The sequence below is a fragment of the Dermacentor silvarum genome, chromosome 4, assembly GCF_013339745.2.
Source record: "Dermacentor silvarum isolate Dsil-2018 chromosome 4, BIME_Dsil_1.4, whole genome shotgun sequence".
NCBI classification, from domain to species: domain Eukaryota; kingdom Metazoa; phylum Arthropoda; class Arachnida; order Ixodida; family Ixodidae; genus Dermacentor; species Dermacentor silvarum.
Window position 1 is genome coordinate 113733904 of NC_051157.2, and position 22093 is coordinate 113755996.

General features: G+C 49.5%; 1 protein-coding gene across 1 annotated transcript; it reads right to left on the bottom strand.

The window, feature by feature from the left end:
• Window positions 1-6033: 6033 nt before the first annotated feature.
• Window positions 6034-21701, bottom strand: LOC119450514 (uncharacterized). Its single transcript, XM_037713996.2, has 4 exons — window positions 21475-21701; window positions 18673-18878; window positions 16835-17111; window positions 6034-6556 (listed from the first exon to the last, which is right to left on the bottom strand). The coding sequence occupies exons 1-4, from the start codon at window positions 21688-21690 to the stop codon at window positions 6365-6367; spliced, it is 891 nt and encodes a 296-aa protein (XP_037569924.2). The 5' UTR covers window positions 21691-21701; the 3' UTR covers window positions 6034-6364.
• Between the last annotated feature and the right edge of the window lie 392 nt (window positions 21702-22093).

The window sequence follows — 22093 nt, forward strand, 5'->3', positions numbered from 1 at the left end:
GTGAGGCGGTTGGTCCCTTGAGTCTATAAATACACAACTTCACGAGATACGATGAATTTGTACACCATGCAAAATAAGCTTGCTTCGAAATTTTGCCAGAAGCTGGATTCAGGCCGCTGATGTCCATGTGTGATCACCATTGCTACCATGTGTGAGGCACGAGCTCCTAATTCGTTTTCGCGAAGCTGTAGGATCAGCAGGCAAAGTTCACTGTGTGTCGTGTGCTATGCATTGAGAAGACCGCACGAATTATAGTATCGCAAGGAACATATGCAAGGTGCTTGCTAAGGCATATTGGTTTACCTTGTTTCGTTATCGCCATTGACGCAACGTCTTATCTTTTTGCGTTTCGGAGCACAAGTTCTTGTATTAACGGCGACGCATCGATACGGCCGGTGTGTTCTCGAAGCTGTGCTGTTATCGCCTTATCTGAGTACGTTTCCAACTCGAAACTTCCAGCTCCTTCACGAACAATATGCATACAAGTAGCGGCCGAGTAAAAGAGCCACTTCAGTTCCAATTCGCCGACAGATGCTGGCTGAGCATGTCATGATCGTTGCCGCAGAGTTAGTCCTTTCCTTCGCAGACACAAAATCACCTAATAGGCTATTCCTTCTTATTAATTTAATTGCTTTGGGGTCGCCATATTTCTGAATACGAACACGACACGCGTAGCACGAATGAAAGCTCGCAGGATGGAACAGCAGGACAAAGCAAATCAATATTTTTTTTTTTGAGTTTGAGGAAAGAAAATGAAAGCGCTAAAATCTCGTAAGCTGTTTGTATCTAGGGTAAACGCGCAAAAATAGATCTTCTATGAACTCGCTCACCACGCAGACGCAAAGAAACAGTTTCTAGCTATAGTCGTCAACGCTGAATACAAATGCAGTAAATTCTCGTTATAAGAAGATTAATGTATTCAAAATATCACTTTATTCGAAGTTCTACGAGGGCCCGACTGTAGCATCGGCAATTTATACCGGACTGTCCGAAGTGGAGGAGGGGTGTGTGAATGTTCAAAACTTTCGAATCGGTCTTCGAATCGAAAAGTCACTATTCCTAAATGCTAATGTTTTTCAAATGCTTTTCGAATATTTAAAACATCAACTGCGCCCAATAAAACATGAAATTAGAGCAAAAGCAAGGTAAGTTATCACCCTCGCAGGTATATATAGCACCGACATAAAGCATGAGAACTTGCGTAGTGAAGCAGGCTACGTTGCTTAGTTAGCCATACTGTGGAGGCTATAAAGTGATCATTCGCACTCTCTGAAGAGACCCGTGCATGCGATGAAACTACTCGTTTTCTCCTAATGCTGCATTCGCGCTTTTAATAAAGAACGCTTCATAACGTACTATGTAGTGACAGAAACTGGCTAATCTTGCCAGGATGTGAACATCGTTTTATAATAACCTTGATAACGGCTATTCATTATCCTAAAACTATTCAAAGCTATTCGATATTCGATTCGATTCACTTCCGGCACTATTCGATTCGTATTCGATTCGGTTTCAAAAATCATTATTCGCACACCCCTGAAGTGGAGTGGCGCAAGACTCTGCGTCGTACGAAGTCTGCACGAGACAGCTCGGTGCAGGCACTTATAGCCGCCGGGGTGGCTCAGTCAGCTAAAGCGTTGCGCTGCTGAGCACGAGATCGCGGGATCGAATCCCGGCCGCGGAGGCCGCATTTCGATGGAGGCGAAATGCAAAAACGCCCGTGTGCTTGCGTTGTAGTGCACGTTAAAGAACCCCAGGTGGTCAAAATTAATCAAGAGCCCTCCACTACGGCGTGCCTCATAATCAGAACTGGTTTTGGCACGTAAAACCCCAGAAAGAAGAAAAGAAGAAGGTGCAGACACTTTGCTTTTTCTCGTGTCAACCTGGCAGGTAAAGGGCTCCGCGCAAACACTAACATGAATGGATGGACGGACGGGCGGACGGATGGATGGATCCATCCATCCAGCTATGAGCTTTCTCTTTGAAACGGGGTGGTAGGCTTCGCCATCAAGCTCTTGTTCTTATTTTGCCTAATGTCCCACCTATATTTCTGAGAAAACACACAAAGAATTCCCAGCACCAAACTATTTGAACAATTACTGGGAACTCTGTATGCCTCCGTTGTTTGAGCTAGGTCTCCCTACTTTTCTGCCAGCAAACATACAGTCGCCTCTTGCTAATCTCTATTGCGGACATGTTTACTTTCCCCCTGCTATCCCTGCACCCAAGAGCTTAGAGGGGGGCCAGGGAGCCCTTACTGGCAGATGGTAGTCACCTTCACATTCTAATAAAACATGTCCCGTCGTTTCCCTAGCTTTACCGCAGCAAGCACATGCGTCTTCGCCCTTGGTGTACCTCGCTTGGTGTACCACGCGTAGTTATACTACACGTTCTACAGGCATCCTGATGTCATCCCGACACACAACACACCACGTAAAGCAGTGCTGCAGTCCAACTCGACATGTACAGTCCCCCGCCTTGCACCTGTTGTCCATCTGTAGAAGTTTCTGGATACGACGCGTCTGCGGCTGCGGAACATGCAGCATTGCAGCATTGGCCAACTCTTCGATGCCCTTCCACTCGAAGTACTACTGCTTGTACAGCGACCGGTTGCGGATAAACAGGTGCAGGTACTCGGTCCAGGTATTCTCGCAAAGGGCATCGATGGGGCGATGTGCGAAGGTAACATCCTCTGAAGAAAAATTCACTAACGCTTTCTAATTCTAATCAACTTTCTAATTACTACTATTTACCAGCTAGAAACAGGACATGTTACGTCATGGTCAGAACTTGTACCGCATCTATACCACGTTGAGGAAGGAAAAGAAGTTGACAATTTCGAAGGCTAGTCGTAAAGAACACAGAGGAAGGCTCATGGGAAATAGGCCTTCGCCAAGCGATATTACGGTAACGCAGCACATTGTCTAGAAATTTCAATTTTCAATGCGAGAGCATTATTTGCCTACTCTCATCCTCGTTGGCCTGGCTGGTTATCTTTCCGGACTGGAAACGATGACCTTTGTTGTTCACCCTTCATGTTAAGGGCATAGAAAGACGACTGGAAAACAGCGAATTAGGGTTTGATTTATCTTACATGCGTAATGCACAAATGGTTCAACAGAGGGCCCCTGGACTGATGTATGCGGACGACATAGTGCTACTAGCGGGCAATACAAGAGATTTACAGGCACTTGCGAATATCTGTGGCAACGCGGCGATAAATCTCCGCCTTAAGTTTAGCACAAAGAAATCCCGAATTATGGTCTTTAATGAAGAGACGATTATTTACATGGTGTCAATTCAACCGGAATTCGTACCCATAGTCAAGCAATATAAATACCTCGGCGCATACATAAACGAAGGAAAGACTTACTCAAGCACTTACCAAGATCATCTGAAAATAAAGGGGAAACGGAAGGCAGCAATAATGAAACAGAACACTTTGGGGCTACAATAAATATTAGGTGGTGCGTGGAATCTGGGAAGGAGTAATGGTGCCAGCGGTAACGTTCGAAAATGCCATTCTGTGCTTGAAATCGGATATTTTCTCGGGGTTGGAAGTTACCAAGGATCAGTAGGTCGGTTGGCTTTGGGAGCCCACGGTAAAACCACAAATGAGGCAGTGCAGGGTGACATGGGTTGCGTCTCTTTTGAAGTCAGAGAAGCACAGAACAAATTGAGTTTCGACAAAGACTGAGGAACATGGACGAAAATTAATAGGTGGCTAAAGTACACAATTATCTGTACTTCAAAAACGTGGAAACAGAATGGAGAATGAGGTCTAGAAAGTTTCCAGCCAAGCACAGTGCTTGAATGAAAAGCGTGTGTGGCATACCTGAGTGACTCGAGCAGGCTGGGTGATTATTTGTCACCGCCCCATTTCAAAGGGGATGCCAATAAATCATAATCGTCGAAGCGCATGAGGGGATCGAGCCCTACTGCATTTCGACCAGCCGAATGTAACGTAAGGAAAATGGTTAAAATTTATCCCGTGAAGGGGAGAATCAAACCCTCCACACGGTTCCGACGCTTTAGCAGGCTGCGCCACAATTACACTGGGTACGCGCCACTCTTCAACGAACGTCTCGCCAACTTGGGTCGCTGAGTATGTACCACTGGGTTTGCGGCCAGCGACGGAACAATTCTCAGCGTTCGGGCCGCACCGGCGTGCCATGTATTTCGGAGGCCACGCACAATCTTCGCGGTGGCGCCGCTAGAAGACGCAGTGTGTTCATAATTAAGCGCGAGAGAGGAGTCCGGCTGCAGTGCACACCTTTTACATAAGGCGTTTCGCCGGTGGCGGCACGGTGTGTCGATACATTTGATTCAATCCTAAACGCATTAACGTCGGCAGTCGTCGAGAGATGGGTTCTCCAAATTCTCGACTATTCCTTGTGTATATTGTCATGGGGATCACTTACTATACTTCAAGGTTGGACTTGGTAGAGTTGAGTTAAAGGCCAGATTGACAAAATACATTTATAATGGTCTGTAGACGACTAAGGTGGCTTTCAAACGTTGACGAAAACACGAGGACGTTGTTCAGGTAACAGAAGCAGATGGAACATTAATAGCCACGAAGTAAAGACTACATCATGCGTTCGAACGTTGGCCGGGGCGATACATTGTCTAAAAGGCATAATTTTAAATTGATAGAGGTCAACCGGTGTAATAAACGCCGTCTTTGCGCAGTCCAAGTCATGAACGAAAATCTGCCAATAACCCAAGTGCAGGTTTATGGATGAAAAGCTTCGTGAAGGCAGTCATGGGGCGTCATCAATGCGTGGCATCGGATATACTCGTACGTCTTTCTGTGTTATCTTGTTCAAGGAACGATAGTCGGCGCAAGATTCCCAGCTGCCATCTTTCTTGTTGACCAAGACGGCAGGTGACGCCCACGGGCTGGAATACGTAAAGTTTCTATATAGTAAAAGTACCGCCATCTACCCTTTTCTCCGTCGTCTCCTCTCCTAAAGCGCTTGCTTTTTTTCTTTATTTTTTGCTTGCGAAAGCAAGTCGACGGTGGCGGCCCTAGAAAGTCCACGTTGAAACTTTCAGGCCGGGCGAGCGCCGCCGCTGCCGCCGTAGACCTGCGGCTGCACAGAGGCACTTTCAACATGGCTCTGAGGCGAAAAAAAATATAAAGAAGTCAAAGCGCGCGCTATCATCGTCCAATTGGAGATACAAGAGAGAGCGAAGCGGCTAGCTCTCTCTCTCTCTCTCACTCACTCACTCACTCACTCACTCACTCACTCACTCACTCACTCACTCACTCACTCACTCACTCACTCACTCACTCACTCACTCACTGTCCTCGTGATGCCTTCGTGATCGTTCCATCGTCGTAATTCCAGTTTCGTGATCTGACTCTCGTCGTGCCATCGGCGTGACGCCTTCTACGCCGACATGTCGTCATCACGCCATTGTCGTCACACAGTCGTCGTCATACCGTTGTCTGTCATCATGCCGCCGAAATGACGCTGTCGAATCGACGTCAGTCCTTCGTCACTCGATCGTCATCACTGCGTCGTCGTCATCATACAGTCATGACGCCATGCTCATGGGTGACCTTGGCAAGTGAGCGCCATATCAAAGTGACTCGTTACCGGTGCCGACGTTAACTGAGGTCTCGCATGTGACTACACATGTTAGTGACTTCAGTAATGTGGTGTGTCGATACGTGGCTCGAATGCTAATCTAAATACCGTCGACAGTCGTCGTGAGACGAGTTGTCGGTAATTTATTCCTCTGGTTCCTCTCGCAAATTTTTCGTCACATATTTTGATTGGTTGTTGCTTATTAATCAACTGATTGATTTATTAATAAGCATATTAATCGTTATTCGACGTCGAGAGCTCGAGCTCGAGACGCCATGATGACAATACTAGTGAAAATGAGTGATTCGGGAAGACTAGCTACACTCAATCGTCTACACCTCGAAAGCTATATGCCCGAGTGACGACGTCAAATACTACGTTAAAGAGCATTCTGTTAAAGCTGAACAGTGAGGAGAGCGAGTCAGTGATTAGTGATAGTTTATTCGACATCGGTTTAACGCGAAATCGTAGCCCGTCACGCGCCGCGCAACATATGCGGACGCAGTCCGCGATGGGATGACAGGATCTGCTGCGCCGCGTCTCCAGGCTCCATGGTGAACGATGATGACTATATTATGGGAGTGGCGGCGACAAACCGGGCCTCGGCAAAAACGACGTTGACGATACGATGACGACGGTGACGATGACGATGACGACGATGACAACGATGACGACGATGACAACGATGACGATGATGACGATGACAACGATGACGATGACAACGATGACGATGACGACGATGACGACGATGACGATGACGTCTTCGTCTATCTGATGGAGTTCAGCGAGTAGCGCGACCGATTGCCTTCCTCGTCCTCCGGCCGCTGGTCGCGCAGCAGGATGCACACCAACGACGTGAAGGCTGTGAACACGATCGCGGTCGACGTGAGGATGACCAGCATGTCCTTGAGCTCGATGGCCGCCGCCGCCTGGCACGTCCCGTTCACCGCCACGTGGTCCTGCGAGCAAACCGCACAAGCTGCGCTCAGATCGAGTTACCGTCGTGGTTGCTGAGCGGTTATGGTGTTGGGCTGCTAAGTACGAGGTCGCGGTATCAAATCCCGGCCACGGCGGCCGCATTTTGATGGGGACGAAATGCCGAACACACCCGTGTACTTTGAATTAGGTGCACGTTAAAGAACCCCAGGTGGTCGATGATGATGATGATGATGATGGTTTATTGGCATCCCCTTTGAAACGGGGCGGCGACAAATAGTCACCTAGCCTGCTTGATTTAATCAGGTATACTATACATGTTCTTTATCTAGCATTTTTGTATACCTCTCATTATTTTTATTTTTCAAAAATTTACCTTGTACCGCTGCCTATGATTTTAAGAGATCAGGTCGTATCCATCTTTTCCCTGCTTTTTTCCACCAGTACTCTAATCGTCTCTTGCTGATCTCTACGGCTGATCTGTTTATGTTTCCTTCCACTTTAAACCCAAGCGCTTCTGGGAGTTGCACGTTACCTACGGTTCTCGCTGGGTGGATCCCGTCGCATTCCATTAGGATGTGCTGAGTGGTCTCTGGATCTTTACTGCAGCATACACATGTCTCATCTAGTTCCGAATATTTGTTCCGATATGTTTTCGTCCTTAGGCAACCGGCTCGAGCCTCAAATAGGTCCAAATTAATCCGGAGCCCCCCCCCCCCCCCCCCCCCCATACGGCGTACATCATAATCGGATGGTTGTTTCGGCACGCAAAACCCCACAATTTAATTGAGATCGAGTTTTAAACAACAAAAAGGTGTTTTATATATATATATATATATATATATATATATATATATATATATATATATATATTAATGGGGTTTTATCTGCGAAAACCACAATCGGATTATGAGGCACAGCGTACTGGGAGACTCCAGATTAATTTGGACCACCTGGCGTTCTGGAATGTGCACCTAAATCTAAATGCATGGGTGTTTTCTGCATTTCGCCCCCATCGAAATGCGACCGCCGTGGCCATGATTTGGTCCCGCGACCTCGAGCTTAGCAGCACAGCACAACAAAAAGGTACGATTCCCGTAAACTATTCCACATCATTCGAACCTGAACATTAATCGCGAGGGACAGCCTTGGTGCCTCGAAATAAAAAGAATATTATGAACGTGCCATACCACCAACAACACGTTTTTTTTTATTAAGAGACAAAGCATCGTTAAGAATATATGCGAACCTTTCGGATTTCCATAATCAGCTCCTTCATGGCCTCGGAGGTCGTCAACGTGCGAGCTAAAGACCTCGGAAGCTATGTTGCGACACATACAGCGAACAGCTGCGAGTACCACTGTACTTTTTATTTCGTTCCTTCTTTGTTTACACAGCTCATTCGCGTAGCTTGGCGCGACGCAGGCAAAGCTGTACTGGACATCGCCAGTGAAACAGGCGAGGGCCCTGGCGAAGCGCTTCTTCCGCTTGCCTTGTATCATCTCACTGCAGGTTTAAAAAACTATAGCGTGCCCTGTTGGGCGAAACACGACACACACCATCTCCTATAATGTGATTTCGAAAGTATAGTAAAACGTCAAGTGGAGACGAGTTTGGGACCGTAAATTTGAATCAGCGGCATACACTGCTCGTCAAGCACCATAGTCTTGATGCATTCTTTCTGTTCAGTCAAGCAGATTCGCCTCAGAGCATCTGGTTTTCCATAGGATGCATAGGCAACCGGAAAGAGAAAACTCATCCAGTGGCGCAGCCAGGAATCTTTTTTTTTTTTTTTTTGGGGGGGGGGGGGGAGAGAGAACGCACTTTACTTGGTGAGGGGCACGTGACCGGTGTGAGGAGAGCCAGTGATGGGCGCCAGCCAGCCAGAAACGTTATTAAGCATAACTTCGGCGCTAAAGAAAGCGTAGTTCCGACTTAAACAGATCCAGCAACAACAGAGAAGCCTGAGAGATCAAAATTTAGCATAGAAAACATTTGCTGGAAAAAAGCAGAAGAGTATGCCCCTAATAACACAGCAGCCGGACCCGATGCAATCCCAACACAGTTAATCTAAAACCTCGGTCCAAAGAGCTAGGCACTGCTAGCTAATGCCATAGAGCAAGTGATTACAATGAAGAAAGTTCCGGTTGGTTGGCGTGAAAGCAAGATGAACCTCATCTACAAAGATGATAAGGGTAAGACTAGTGAAGCGGCCATCATCATCTTCATCGGCCACCTTTTATTTATGGCGCGCTCACATGCATGTGCATGCACATGTACATCGTTCCTCGAGCTGCGAGGTTTAAAAAAAATTGAAGAATAAAGTATAGCTTCGATCATCTGCTCCTGCCATCGGCCTGAACGGTCCCTTGTTCTTTCGCTCGCCGACTCACGCATTGTCATAGTGGACCTAACCTCGGTCCCTATAACGTGGTGACCCGGACGTGATCGCAAGGAGAGCACCGCATCATGGAAGGGACCATAAACGACAGACCGGCGATCAGCGCAAAGGGCATCGCCATGGTGCAAATTCACCTGCCATCGTTTTGGCCACAGAATCTTGCAGCCTGGTTTACATACGTGGAGGCCATCTTCACCCTTCGGAACATTACTTCACAACAAGCGAAGTTCCTCCACGCTGTCTCCGCAATCTCAGCGGAGGTGGTGGCGGAGTTCTACGACGTTGTGGACGCGCCCCACGAAACCACCCCCTATGACCACTTTAAAACGACAGTGTTGCACCGCACGTCTGTGTCTGTGCGCAGGCGTCTTAAGCAGCTTCTCAACGAAGGCGAGCTCGGCGACCGCCGACCGTTGGAACTTCTACGTCGCATGCGGCGGCTTCTCAGTGACAGTAGGCTGGACGCAAACAGCCCGCTGCTGCGAGAACTGTTCCTTCAGCGCCTGCCGCAAAATGTGGTTTTTGCCTTGGCTACCGCACCAGATGACCTGTCCCTCGACAAGCTGGCGGAGCTGGCCGATCCTGTCGTTGACTATTCAGCAAGAGGTACTGTTGCGACGGCACCTACCGTTCCGCTGCCGCAACTCGAAGGCCGGCAGCTCGCCTTGAGCAACTGATCGATGACCTTGCCGAGACTTAATGCACTACAGCCAGCGTCCCACTCTCGTCGACGAGACCGCGATTCCCCCGTTCCAGATTGTCTCCTAAGTCTAGCTCCCATTCAAGCCCTCGTCGCCGCGTCTACAGCTGGTACCACAGCAACTTCGGTTCCAGCGCACGTCAATGCCATTCCCTGGCGGCTGGCAGGGAAACATACCACCAGTGACTCTTGCCGTTCGACAAGCCGCCTGTTCTAAGTCGCTTACAGGATTGCCGGACGGACATCGATTTCTCGTGGACACAGGTGCAGAGGTCGGTGTCGTTACTGTCGTGCGACTAGACCGGCAGCGCTCTCAGAAAACTGCGCCCCTTCAAGCAGCCAACAGCTCTGCTATCAACACATATAGTCAGCGCTCTCTTACCATCGACTTTGGTCTCCGACGCACCTTCCGTTGGGTATTCGTCGTTGCAGACCTACGCATGGCCATAATGGGCGCTGATTTTCTGACCCACTTCGCCCGCAGTGTTGATCTCCACGTTCGTCGATTGGTCGACACAACGATCAGTATGTCTATACAAGGCATCCTCGCACCTACGACATTAACCACTGGAATGGCGCCTCAGATACCATCATCTATGTAAGCCTCATTTCTGTTGGACTTCCCAGCCATCACGAAACCTTCCTACCTTGAGCTGCCAGTTCGTCACATCGTCACGCATCACGTTGTAACTACTGTACGTGCTCCAGTGTTTTGCCGACCCAGACGCCTCTCTGGGGACCGCCTTGCCATCGCCAAAAGAGAATTCGACCACATGCTGCAACTGGGCATCACCCACCCTTCGTCGAGCAGTTGGTCGTCAACTCTCCAGATGGTTTCCAAGCGTGACCCTGGCGATTGGCGCCCGTGCGGCGACTACCGTGCCCTCAACGCACGCACCGTCCCCGATCGCTATCCCCTCCCCCACATTCGCGACTTTTCTGCCAACCTAGCAGGAGCGGTGATACTCAGCAAGATAGGTTTGGTAAATCTAGGCCTACCACCAGATTCCGGTTGAGCCAGCGGACATCTCTAAGACTGCAATTGTAACGCCATTCGGTCTTTTCAAGTACGTTCGCATGCCGTTCGGGTTGAGAAACGCTGCTCAGACGTTCCAGAGATTCATCGACGAGGTAACCCGGGGACTCCCCTTCGTATTTGCATATCTCGACGACCTCCTGGTGGCTAGTGTTTCCCCTGAACAGCATTGCGACCATTTGCACCTGCTGTTTTCTAGGATCCAGGAACACGGCCTTCTCAGGAACCCCGCAAAGTGCGTCTTCGGTGTCGACGACATGAGTTCCTCGGACACCGCGTCACTCGCGAGGGAATCAGACAATTAGAAAAGAAGGTTCAAGACTTGCGCGACTTTCCTCGCCCAACATCAATCCGAAAGCTCCGCGAGTTCCTTGGGCTGCTCAACTACCACCGCCGATTTCTTCCCAACATCGCCCACATTATCATACCACTCACTGACCTACTCAAGAGCACAAAAGCTCCGTCCTCCCCGCTGACTTGGACGTCTGACGCCGAAGCGCCCTTCCAAGCTGCCAAAAACGCATTGGCGGATGCCACACTGCTGGTGAATCCTCTGCACGTTGCACAAATGTGTGTCATCACCGATGCATTTAGTACGGCTGTCGGCGCGGTCTTACAGCAGTACCAGCGCAACTCCTGGTACCCACTCGGGTTTTTCTCGCAGAAACTGAAACCTGCAGAAACGCGATACAGCACGTTTGATCGTGAGCTGCTGGCGGTATACTTAGGCATTCGACATTTCCGACACCTGCTGGAAGGCTCAAGTCATCACGTCCTCACGGACCACAAGCGTTCGCCTTTCGCTTTTCTCGGTAACTACAACACTTATACCGCACGAGAAATACTGCACCTCAACTTTATCACCGAGTTCACCGCGGACGTTCGGTACATTGAAGACCCAGTCAACGTGGCCGCAGATGCCCTCTCCCGTATCGACGCAATATCAGCGCCCACGCTTGACTTCGAAGAAATCGCCACGGCGCAACTTACAGACGTCGAACTTCGCGACATGCGCTAATCCAACACATCACTGGCGCTGTCCGACGTTCCCCTTCCTTTTTCTTCGGGCACCATTGCTTGCGACGTCTCACGGGGTCGAACACGCCCGTTTGTCTCACTCCGGCTCCGCCGTCAAATATTCGACAAGCTTCACGGCGCAAGCCATCCCGGAGTTCGTGTTACGCAGCGTCTCATTACGACCCGCTTTGTGTGGCCAAGTGTGAACTCTGACGTGCCCCGCTGGGCGCGTGAATGCCTTCACTGTCAACGCTCCAAAACGACATGACACAGGAAATCGCCAATTCACTCCTTTCGCCTACCCTACGCTCGGTTCGATCACGTTTACATCGATATCGTTGGCCCACTCCCACCATTCAGAGGTGCTGGCTACATCCTCACTTGTGTGGACCGTTATACCCGCTGGCCTGAGGCGTTTCCCCTCACCGACGTAACGGCCCTGACCGTGGATTCAGCGTTTGTCAGTGGCTGGACCTCACGCTTCGGATGCCCCAGCGCTGTTACCATCGATCGCAGCTGACAGTTTGAATGCGATCTCTTCCGCGAACTCACGTGCCTGCTTGGCGTCCGCCATGTCCATACTACCGCGTACCACCCAATCCATCGGCCAATGGAATGGTCGAACGCCTTCACCACCAACTTAAAGGGACAGACAACCGCTCAGAACATGAATTGAGATAACCCCGTGGATGGAAAGATCGTATATCATATTGGCTAGAACAGGCCCTGTTTTTCTCATTAAACGCGGATTTATATTTTAAATTCTTCACTAAAAGTCGTGAAAAATGACCTTTGGCGCACCATGCGGCAAAAACATGAAGCCATTTAAGAGGTCTACCACGTGACCTTCTACCAGTGTATCCTGTTCCTGGTCTTGTTATTAATATTGAAATGCAGCAACATTATTTCTATTATAAGCTTTTTCTAACTTACAATGTGCAAATAAGCCCTAGTTTGTAGTGAGTAGAAAAGTGGCGCTGCCTTCGCCTTCGTTTTGAATGACTTGGCTTGGCTCGTCTATCGACTGAATAACGACGACGGGGGCCAGCCAGCCATGACGTAGGCGTGTACTTGGGAAAAGAACGCGGTGCAGCTGTAAGAAAGGTCTGTACAGCAACGAAAACTTATTGTAGCAGTCTATTTACCTTTAAAAGTGGCTGGAAAGGTGACGATATAGGTGATTAACCACAGTTGCACTTCCTCCAGTAAAAGCTGGACGATTGGCGGCTTTCGCAATTTGCGAGGCGGGCTATCGGCATCGCTATCACTTCTCAGCGTTGCTGGAGGAGAGACTCATTTTTTTTTTTTTGGAGGCTGCTCAGATCGAAAAATTCTGCTTACAAAATATCCACGCACTTTTGGAAGTAACCGCTGCAGGTATAAACACTACCGAGGGTGAGCTTTTCGTTGCGCCATAAAAAAGTGGGTCCATAAATATCAGTTGTCAGTCCCTTTAAAGCCGCCTTGATGGCTCGCCAGGCTCGTGCTTCTTGGGATGAAGTTCTTCCTCTCGTCCTGCTTGGCGTGCGCTCGTCTTTCAAGGAGGACCTCGGCTGCACAACTGTGGAGTTGGTCTATGGCACAACGTTGCGTATGCCTGGTGAATTTTTGCGCCAGCTACTGTCGCCACGCCCGATCCAGACAGTTACGTTCAACAGCTCTGCTTCCTCTTTTCATGCCTGCGTCCTTGTCCTAGCCGGGATGCATCGTCGAGTGGCGTTTTTGTCAGCAAGGACATGACTACAGCGAGCCACGTTTTCGTCCGGCGTGAAGGCATCCGACCATCCCTTAGGCCTCCCTACGACGGCCCTTTCAAAGTGCTCAGCCGGACAGGAAGAACTGTCACCATCGAGCTCAACGGACGTGAAGAAGTCGTTGCTATCGACAGTCAAACCCGCCTACCTTGCGTCCTCGCCAGCATTATGCGCTTTCGACCACTTCACCACGAAGGAAACAAAGGATTTAGCCGACCACCTGACACCAAAGGCCATTTCTTAGGCGCCCATGCATCGCTGCGCTTCTCTAAAAAGGAGGGGGGAGGGGGGGGGGGAGCCCTCTAGCGGTCATCGTCATCTTCACCGCCTTTTATTTATGGTGCGCTCAGGTGCATATGCATGTGCCTCGTTCCTCGTGCTGCGTGCTGCGAGGATATAAAAATGGAAAAATTAAATATAGCTTCTTCTGCTCCTTCCATCGGCCTGAACGGTTCCTCGTTCTTTCGCTAGCCGACTCACGCATTCTTATAGTGTACCTAACCACGGTCCCTATAACTAGCTCGTACAGGCCAGTTACGGTAACGTCGGTTATATATAGAATGGCAATTCAAGCCATAAAATAATAACTGTCGAAGTGGATGGAAAAAAAATGATGTACTGGGGGAACTACAGAATGGGTTCAGACCAGGCAGATGCTTAGAGGATAATGTTTGTACAAACATCAGAATAGACCTGTATAGATTGCATTTCTAGATACTAAACGAGCCTATGACAACGTAGACAGGACAGGGAATTGTTATGGGATATTCTCCAACACGAAGGCATAGATTACGATTACATGGAGCTGCTCAGATCATCATCAGCAGCAGCCTTTCGCAGGGAGCCCAGATCATCCCAGATCGCAGGGAGAGGCCTTCGCCATGCAGTGGACATAAGTACACTGCAAGACGAAGGCCTCTCCCAGCGATCTCTAATTACCCCTGTCTTGAGCTAGCTGATTCCAAATTGCACCTGCAAATTTCCTAACTTTATCACCCCACTTAGTTTTCTGCCGTCCTCGACTGCATTGTATGGGGAGGCCGGAAATGCAATGAAGAAGTGAAAATTCACTGATGACTCAAGAAGGGACGTCCTCTGTCTCCATTGTTGTTCACGCTTTATGTCAAGGGCATAGAAAAGACGGGAAAACAATGAATTACGGTTTAATTTATCGTACATTTTTAATGGGTAAAGGGTGCGACAGAAGGTCCCTGGGTCATATATGCGGTAGGCATAGTACTACTAGCGGACAATTTATGAGATTTACAAAAACTCGCGAATATGTGTGGCAACTCAGCAACAAATCTAGGCCTTAAGTTTAGCACGGAGAAATTGGGAATTGTGATCTTTAATGAAGAGACGACTAATACGTGGTGTCAATTCAACAGCAATTCATACCCATAGTAAAACAATGTAAATACGTCTGCGTGTATTCATAAACGAAGAAAAAACTTACTCGAACACCCACCAAGATAACCTGAAAATAAAGCGGAAGCGGAATGCAGCAATAATGAAACACAGCACTTTAGGGCTACAATAATCATGTGGTGGTGCGTGGAATCTGGGAAGGAGTAATGCTGCCAGCTCTAACGTTCGAAGATGCCATTCTCTGCTTACAACCTAATATTTTGTCGGGGTTGGAAGTTAACCAAAAATCAGTAGGCAGGTTGGGTTTGGGAGCCCACAGTAAACTCCAAATGAGGTAGTGCAAGTTGACGAGTTGGACCTCATTTGATGTCAGAAAATTGCAGAGCAAAATAAGTTTTGAAGAAACACCCAGGAACATGGATCAAAATAAGTACTCGGCTAAAGTGATTAAGTATCTGTATCTGAAACGCGCGGACAAAGAACGGAGGAAGAGGTCAGGAAAGTTTGCAACCAAGTACAGGGTAATTGAAAGTAAATAGACAACCAGGAGTATTCAGAAAGAAAGTGAGAGAGAAACAGAGACAGCGAATTGGATGCAAAGAATGGAAACAAGAAAGTCCATGGAGATTTACAAGAATGGGAAGAAATTAAAAGGGAAAATTTGTATGATGGCACGAAGGGCAGTGCCTTGCTATTTGAGGCTCGAGCTGGTTGCCTAAGAATAAAAACACACTGGAGCAAATATTCTCCATAACATGAGGCGTGCATATGCTGCAGCGAAAACCCGAAGACCACTTAGCACATCCTAATGGAATGCGCAGGGATTCACCCAGTGTAGGTAACGTACAACTTCCGGAAGCGCTTGGATTTAAGTGGACGGAAGCACCAACCGTTCAGCAGTCGAGATAAGCAAGAGACGTTTATAGTATTGGCGGAAAAAAAGCAGAGAAAAGATTGATGCGACCGGATCCGTTACAGGAATAGCTAGCGATACAAGGCAGGTAAGTTTTGAGAAAAAAGAATGTAGACAAAAAAAATGCTAGAATAAAAATCATTTACAACGTACATGATTACATCGAGCAAGCTAGGTGACTGTCACCGTCCCGTTTCAAAGGAGATGACAATAAATCATCATCGTCATTGACGTCTATCTCTCCAGTATTTCGGCTGAGCTGCAGTGAAGTCCCTATAGATATTTGTTTGCTCTCCCACCGGATCCCTCTCCCGCAGCTGCGACTTACCGTCGGAGCTGCCATCGCAGCTGCGTCGGTGGTGCTTTGAAGCACCGCCGACGAATCTCATTGGGCGGTGCTCATTCCAGCAGCCATGTTTCTCCTAACGCTGTTCACCCGCAATCACTTGCACGCTGCTACGAGCAACGTAGATAGCAGCGGCCGTGGACGGTCGCATGCTATCTAGGAAGATAATGGCGGCCGACGGAGTAGATGTGGCTGCTTAAAAAAGAGCAGGAAATCTAGGGAGTTTAAGCTGCGGCGAATCACACCGCAAGCAGCTCGTCAGCGGCTTCCTTGTGTTAGGCGCGATTCGGCGGCACTGAAACCATGTCATGCTCATCTGCAGACAAAACCGGCGATCAGCCCCGTCGTGTGAACGCAGCCTAAATCGTATCGCGTACGCGGATTAGCTAAAACTACTTTTGTGGGTGTAAACCCTTGTTTAAGAAGTGCTCGGTTTTGTATAGAAATGTAGATAATGTTACGCGAGAAGTTGTTGAAGCCACTTTGATAGCAAGGGCCGCTGATATAGCTGCATCAGTTCCCCTTCAGTTGCTCGGACTACAAGTGAATTTGCGTTTCTGGACGCGGCCGGTTTTCAAGTGCGGTGATTGGGCCTTTTCGGTGTGCGGGCCTACAAATACGGTTGTTTCTGGAAATCAACAGTTGAAAGTTAGCACTCGTCCTGTTCTCTCGTTCTTGTCCTTGTCTTTTAGTGATATGGCCCCTCTGATCTACTTGCGACGAAGTTTGTTGATGCTACACATAATAACTCCGCGCTCGCACGTACCTCCGGGCAAACGCAGGCGTGCTTGACGCAGGTGGCTTGCGGCGTGGAGCAGTAGGTGCCGGGTCCGCAGAGGTAGCCCAGTCCGACCTGGGGCTGGCAGCCTTCGGGTTTGAACTCGTGCCGGGGCCGGCAGCGGCACACCCTTAGGCTGCACAGGGAGCGCGGATCAGACTGCGTGCACTGGTGCAGGAACACGCACGACTGGCCGATCTGGCGAGGGTCGAAGCACAGGTGGTAGAAGCTGTCGAAGCCCATGCCAGCCTGGCACTGGCTGCAGCTGCAAGAGGACGTGGATCCTGCTTGTTATGCGAACTTAAATAATCGTAACGAACCCACCGCAGTGAGTCAGAGCTTTACCCTGTCCGTAAACGGGCTACAGCTTACCGAATACCAGAAACGCAGGTGCGCATGCATGGGTGAATGGATGGATATTATGAGAATTATGAGTGACTAATGCCACGAAGTCGTTATTGTTACCTCTCTTCTGCGTTTATTGTCTATCGTCTGGTGGGGGTGGTGGTGGTGATGATTATGATGGTTTCTGGTTATCCTCTGAAACGGAGGAGTGGCTGTAAAACACCTGAACCTCCCCGTGACGCCGATGTCAACTATAGATCATGCATAACTAATTGCAACGACGATATTCTTCCCATCCGCTGGCGTTGGCAGCAGCAATCGTTAGCCATGAACTTTTTAACGCTATAGCGTTAAGGTCCCCGTGTTGCAGAAAATCCATATATATATATATATATATATATACAGAGTTCGACACTCGAGTACTCAAATAAACGTAATAAGGGCAATAGAGGCATTAGGACTAATACCTACAATTTCTATTCGCCCTAACATTTCTAGCACAACCTATAAACTTAACACAATTTTTTTAAGCTGCGTGTAGAGATTTGCTATCAGATGGCTCGAGTTGTTTAGTCGGCATTAGGTGAAAGGCGCTCATGTTTCGCGAACATATTTGATGAGAAAACATACTACAGTGAGCTGTATTTACACTCCACAAGATTTCACTGTGCGTCAGGCCGTTAATCACGGGGCACTTTAGCCAGTGGCATGAAATGCAATCAGTTGTCGGTCAATAACGAGGTGCGTAGATGTTAACCATAATGAACAAATATAACAGAATGACCAGAACAAACAACAGAGTAAAACAGAAACGAGGCAAATGTAGACACACCAAGAGGAACACCACCTATGTTTTCGTATATCTGATAACATGAGGAGCTCCCTAAATGTCGCCGATGCCTTCACTGCCTCCACCGGAAGGGAGAGAGGAGGGTCGTGTTTCGATAGTGTAGCACTGTCATGCCGTTATATTCTTCAAAGAAAAGCTTGGCAGGGCGCACATGCGGAAATCATTCTTAAATGTGTAGCAGGGAACGTCAAGTTGCCAAGGCCACCCACCCAACGAGTTCTAAGGCGAAACTTGTCGAACACTGCTGGACGACGGGGCACAGTTTCGACCATGATAATGGGACACCACTGGCCCGAAGGCAAATGTGGGGGAAAAGAAAACTCCTGGAATCCTCGTTCATCCGTCGTGACGCATCGCCGTGCAACTCCAACCGTGGCGCCCTGCCGGACGTTTACAAGGACGTGTGCGATAACTAGACTGGGACCTCCCCTCATTTGTGTCAGCACATACTGAAGATGTCACTTGCATGGGTGGCGAAACGCCTATACCCTTTTGTTGTTAATTTGTTATTTTGAGTCGGAGTAAAGCTTTTTTTTTTCAATCACGTCAAGGAATCGTTTCGGTTGGGGCTCCGGCCCGCCGGCTTAGCCCATTGGTTAACCCAGGCTTGAACAGAGACGCTTATACTCACTTGGCGTGATTGACACCGAGGCAGTGCCTCTCTTCGAGACGGCAGCCTTGCTGCAGAACGCAGAGCTGCGAGGCATTCACGCCGACCGGAAGGAGGAGCCGGCTGATGTTGAAGAAGCCGTACAGGTTGGCCAGCACGTCTCCGCGAGCGTTCTCAAAGGCACACGACACCGTACCTTCGACGGGTACGGTCGAGCCGAAATCAAGCTGCGGCGAGAGAAATGCGTATTTCAGTTAACCGACGTCGCCCTAGCGGATCTATAACTATAACCCTTTTCTTTTATTGCGATAGCAATTATATGGACACTTCAACCGGATTTCTGCCGTCGGCGTCGCCGTCGCCGTCGGCGTCGCCGTGAGGTTCCGTATAGATAAAATCTTCGCCGCGCGCCGTATGCCCCAGAGGCAGCGTGCGGGGACGCGCGCTATCACGGAGAGCGAACGCACTCAATCTCCCACGCGCAAGCAAGAAAGCGGAAAGCCAGCGCCGGAGGGAGCAGGGGGGGGGGGGGGGGGGGCACTTCTCTGCCAACAACCGCGCTCGTCGCTCGTCCGCACAGTCTCTTATCTCTCCCACGCGCAAGCAAGGAAGCGGGAAGCCAGCGCCGGAAGGAGCGGGGGGGGGGGGGGGGGGCGCACTTCTACGCTGCCAACAACCGCGCTCGTCGTTCGTTCGACCGCACCGTCTCTTATCTCCACACGGCTCTGACCTTTATGCGCATTCGCCGCTCAGTTTCCGTTGAAGCGATAGACCGCGCGTACCTTCGCCCCCTGCTGCGGCGTATATATCCGCTCGCTGCCAGCGTTTTGACGGTCGTTGTCTGCAGTCATTCAGTGTGATCTATTCATGTTTGTTTGTGCGCGCTCACACCACGCTTCTTCAATCAGTTAGTAATAGTCGGGCCACATTTTCCAACGCACGCTACACATGCAATGCTGCCCGGGTCGGCAGTGTAGCGCTACAGGTGTGTGCCTTCGCACGCGCTGCCCACGGGAAGCGCTTCTCAGCAACACCACCGTTTCACACGCGCCTTCTCGTGGTCATCGAGTCTCTCTTCATGTCGGTCTACTTACGCCGCAGCACACCTGCTTACTTAATCGGCTCATGTTTACTACAATTCATATTGCTACCAAAGCCGCTCACCTTACTTCGTATGACATTGCTGTGTTGCTATCGCATTCATCGCTTCGCCCTTAGGGCGAAACTGTGACATTTTTTAGTTGTGGGTCACCTACTCGGCGATCCTATCAACATCACAGGTTGGAACGCGGGGTGCACCGCACCACCTCACCCAGCGCTCAACAAAGAAGAAAGCGCCACACTCAGAAGACTACAGAGTAACACTTACACCCACGGAATACTCATGCGTAGACTTTACCCAGCGCTACAAGGATACCTCTACCCAATGTGCGGCGTACCGGACACCTTGGCGCACCTGATTCTCGAGTGCCCATGGCATCTACAGACACAGACGCATCGCCCTCACCGAAAGATAACGCCAGACAAGAAAGCGAAGACCTCATCGAATCGTGGTAGGCCAAGCTCGTCTCCGAGGACCTGGAATAACAGCGACGCCTCGTCGCCAGGGCCAAAAAGGCAGTGAAGGCCAGAAACCTCCCACCTAGAGTAGAACCGGGGGTTGCCCCTGGATACTGTTTCGGAAATAAACGTTTATTGCTCCTCCTGCTTAGTGTGTGTGTGTGAGAAAAGTTTCTAGCTTTTGCATCGAGCCGAGTGTTCAAGTGCACGTTTCAAACAGTATCGTCTGCTATGACACGCGTCGAAGAAGAGAAGACGAGGAAGAAATTGGACTACGTGGTCACGCAGCACGCGCAACGTGGCCTGACTGGAGCATAGCGTTTCCTGGGAACATTACTGGAACGAAGGGTTGAAGCTTGGGCGAGGTGGTAACGGTGCATTTTGATGTTCACAGCGCACACATATACGGGGGAAAAAACACTAATCGCTATGCGATCGAGACGAGAGCTTTCTCGTATTTGCCCAACCCGAAAGGTCCCCATAGAGAAATGTGGGGACATTTTGCTGGGGAATCTTGCCTCTGTAGCACCTCAAAAATGTGGTTTTGGATCATAGCAGCCTATACAGAGTCTGTAATGGCGAAACGTAAGCTTTTTTTTTTCGTCGTCAGTGGTTGGCTCGTGTCAATGGGGCGGAACGTAACAACACGTTTGCCATTTCGCTGCGCGTGTTCGGTGCTCTTCCAGTGTCACGGTGGTCGGCGACGGGAACAGTACGTGCCACATCGGCACGCTACGCTAGCCACCGTAGGCACGCTCTGCGTATGCGCCGCCTGCAGCCATGAACAGTAACTGCAGTGTGGCATGCAAATGAATATTTTACAGTAGAACGTATTCGCAGTAATAACTTGTCATTGTGCATTGGTCTGTGGCCGCTATGCATTAGTCCCAGCCTTCTCCCTCCCCTCTTTCAACCTCCTCGTCCCTGGCCAAGTACGCGCACCCCCTTCCTTCCCTCCTCCTTTCCCCCCCCCCCCCCCCCAAAAAAAAATATTCTGGATACGCCACTGGAGGAGACTTTGTTGAAGCGTTTCAGAATTGAAGTCAAACTTCGCTGACGCAGTGTGACGCAATGACATTAGAGATCGAGTTTTAGATTAGGGGGACGCAAGCGTTGGAGCCCCCTAGCGCTTGGGGCCACGGTACTGCGCACGCGCATAGGGGTCTGTGCATGAGCAGTACCGTGGCCCCAAGCGCTACGGGTATCCAACGCTTGCGTCCCCCCTAATCTAAAACTCTATATTGATGCAATTCGTCCGCGTACCTGCGAGTCGTAGATGACGAGGGGCCCTCGGACGACGTTCGAGCGCGAGCGCGTGATAGGCGGCGCCTTGCACTTGAGCCCGTCCCTGCAGAAGTCCGTCAGGTTGCGGAAGTTGATCAGGAAGCGGATGGTGAGCGCCTGCGGGTCCGACGAGGCCGCCGAGCACGTGTACAGAACCGAGTCGTGCACCGAGGCCAGCGGCTTGACCGCCATCATGCGGAAGTCCGGCACCTGCAAGCCGAGTGAGCCCGAAGAAGGGAACGCGCGATTCAAGGGACACATACACACTCAAGTTGTAGAAGCTCTACCATCACGCACTCGTCACATCTAAAAGAGATTACATTTATTTTATTTTATTTTATTTTATTTTATTTATGATTACCTTACAGAGCCCTCGTGAGGCATTGTGTAAGGGAGGCAGTACACTAAATACGTACACAAAGATTAGAATACAACGACACCTTAACAAAGTAAAGCATCGATTAGCACAGAAAGATGCGAATTGAACCCAATGAAAATTAACAAGATACACTATTAAAGCAAGGGAGTAGCAATCGGATTTAAAGTTGAAAAAACAAAAATGAAAACGCAACAGCGAACAAAAAGCAATTCAAGCTCT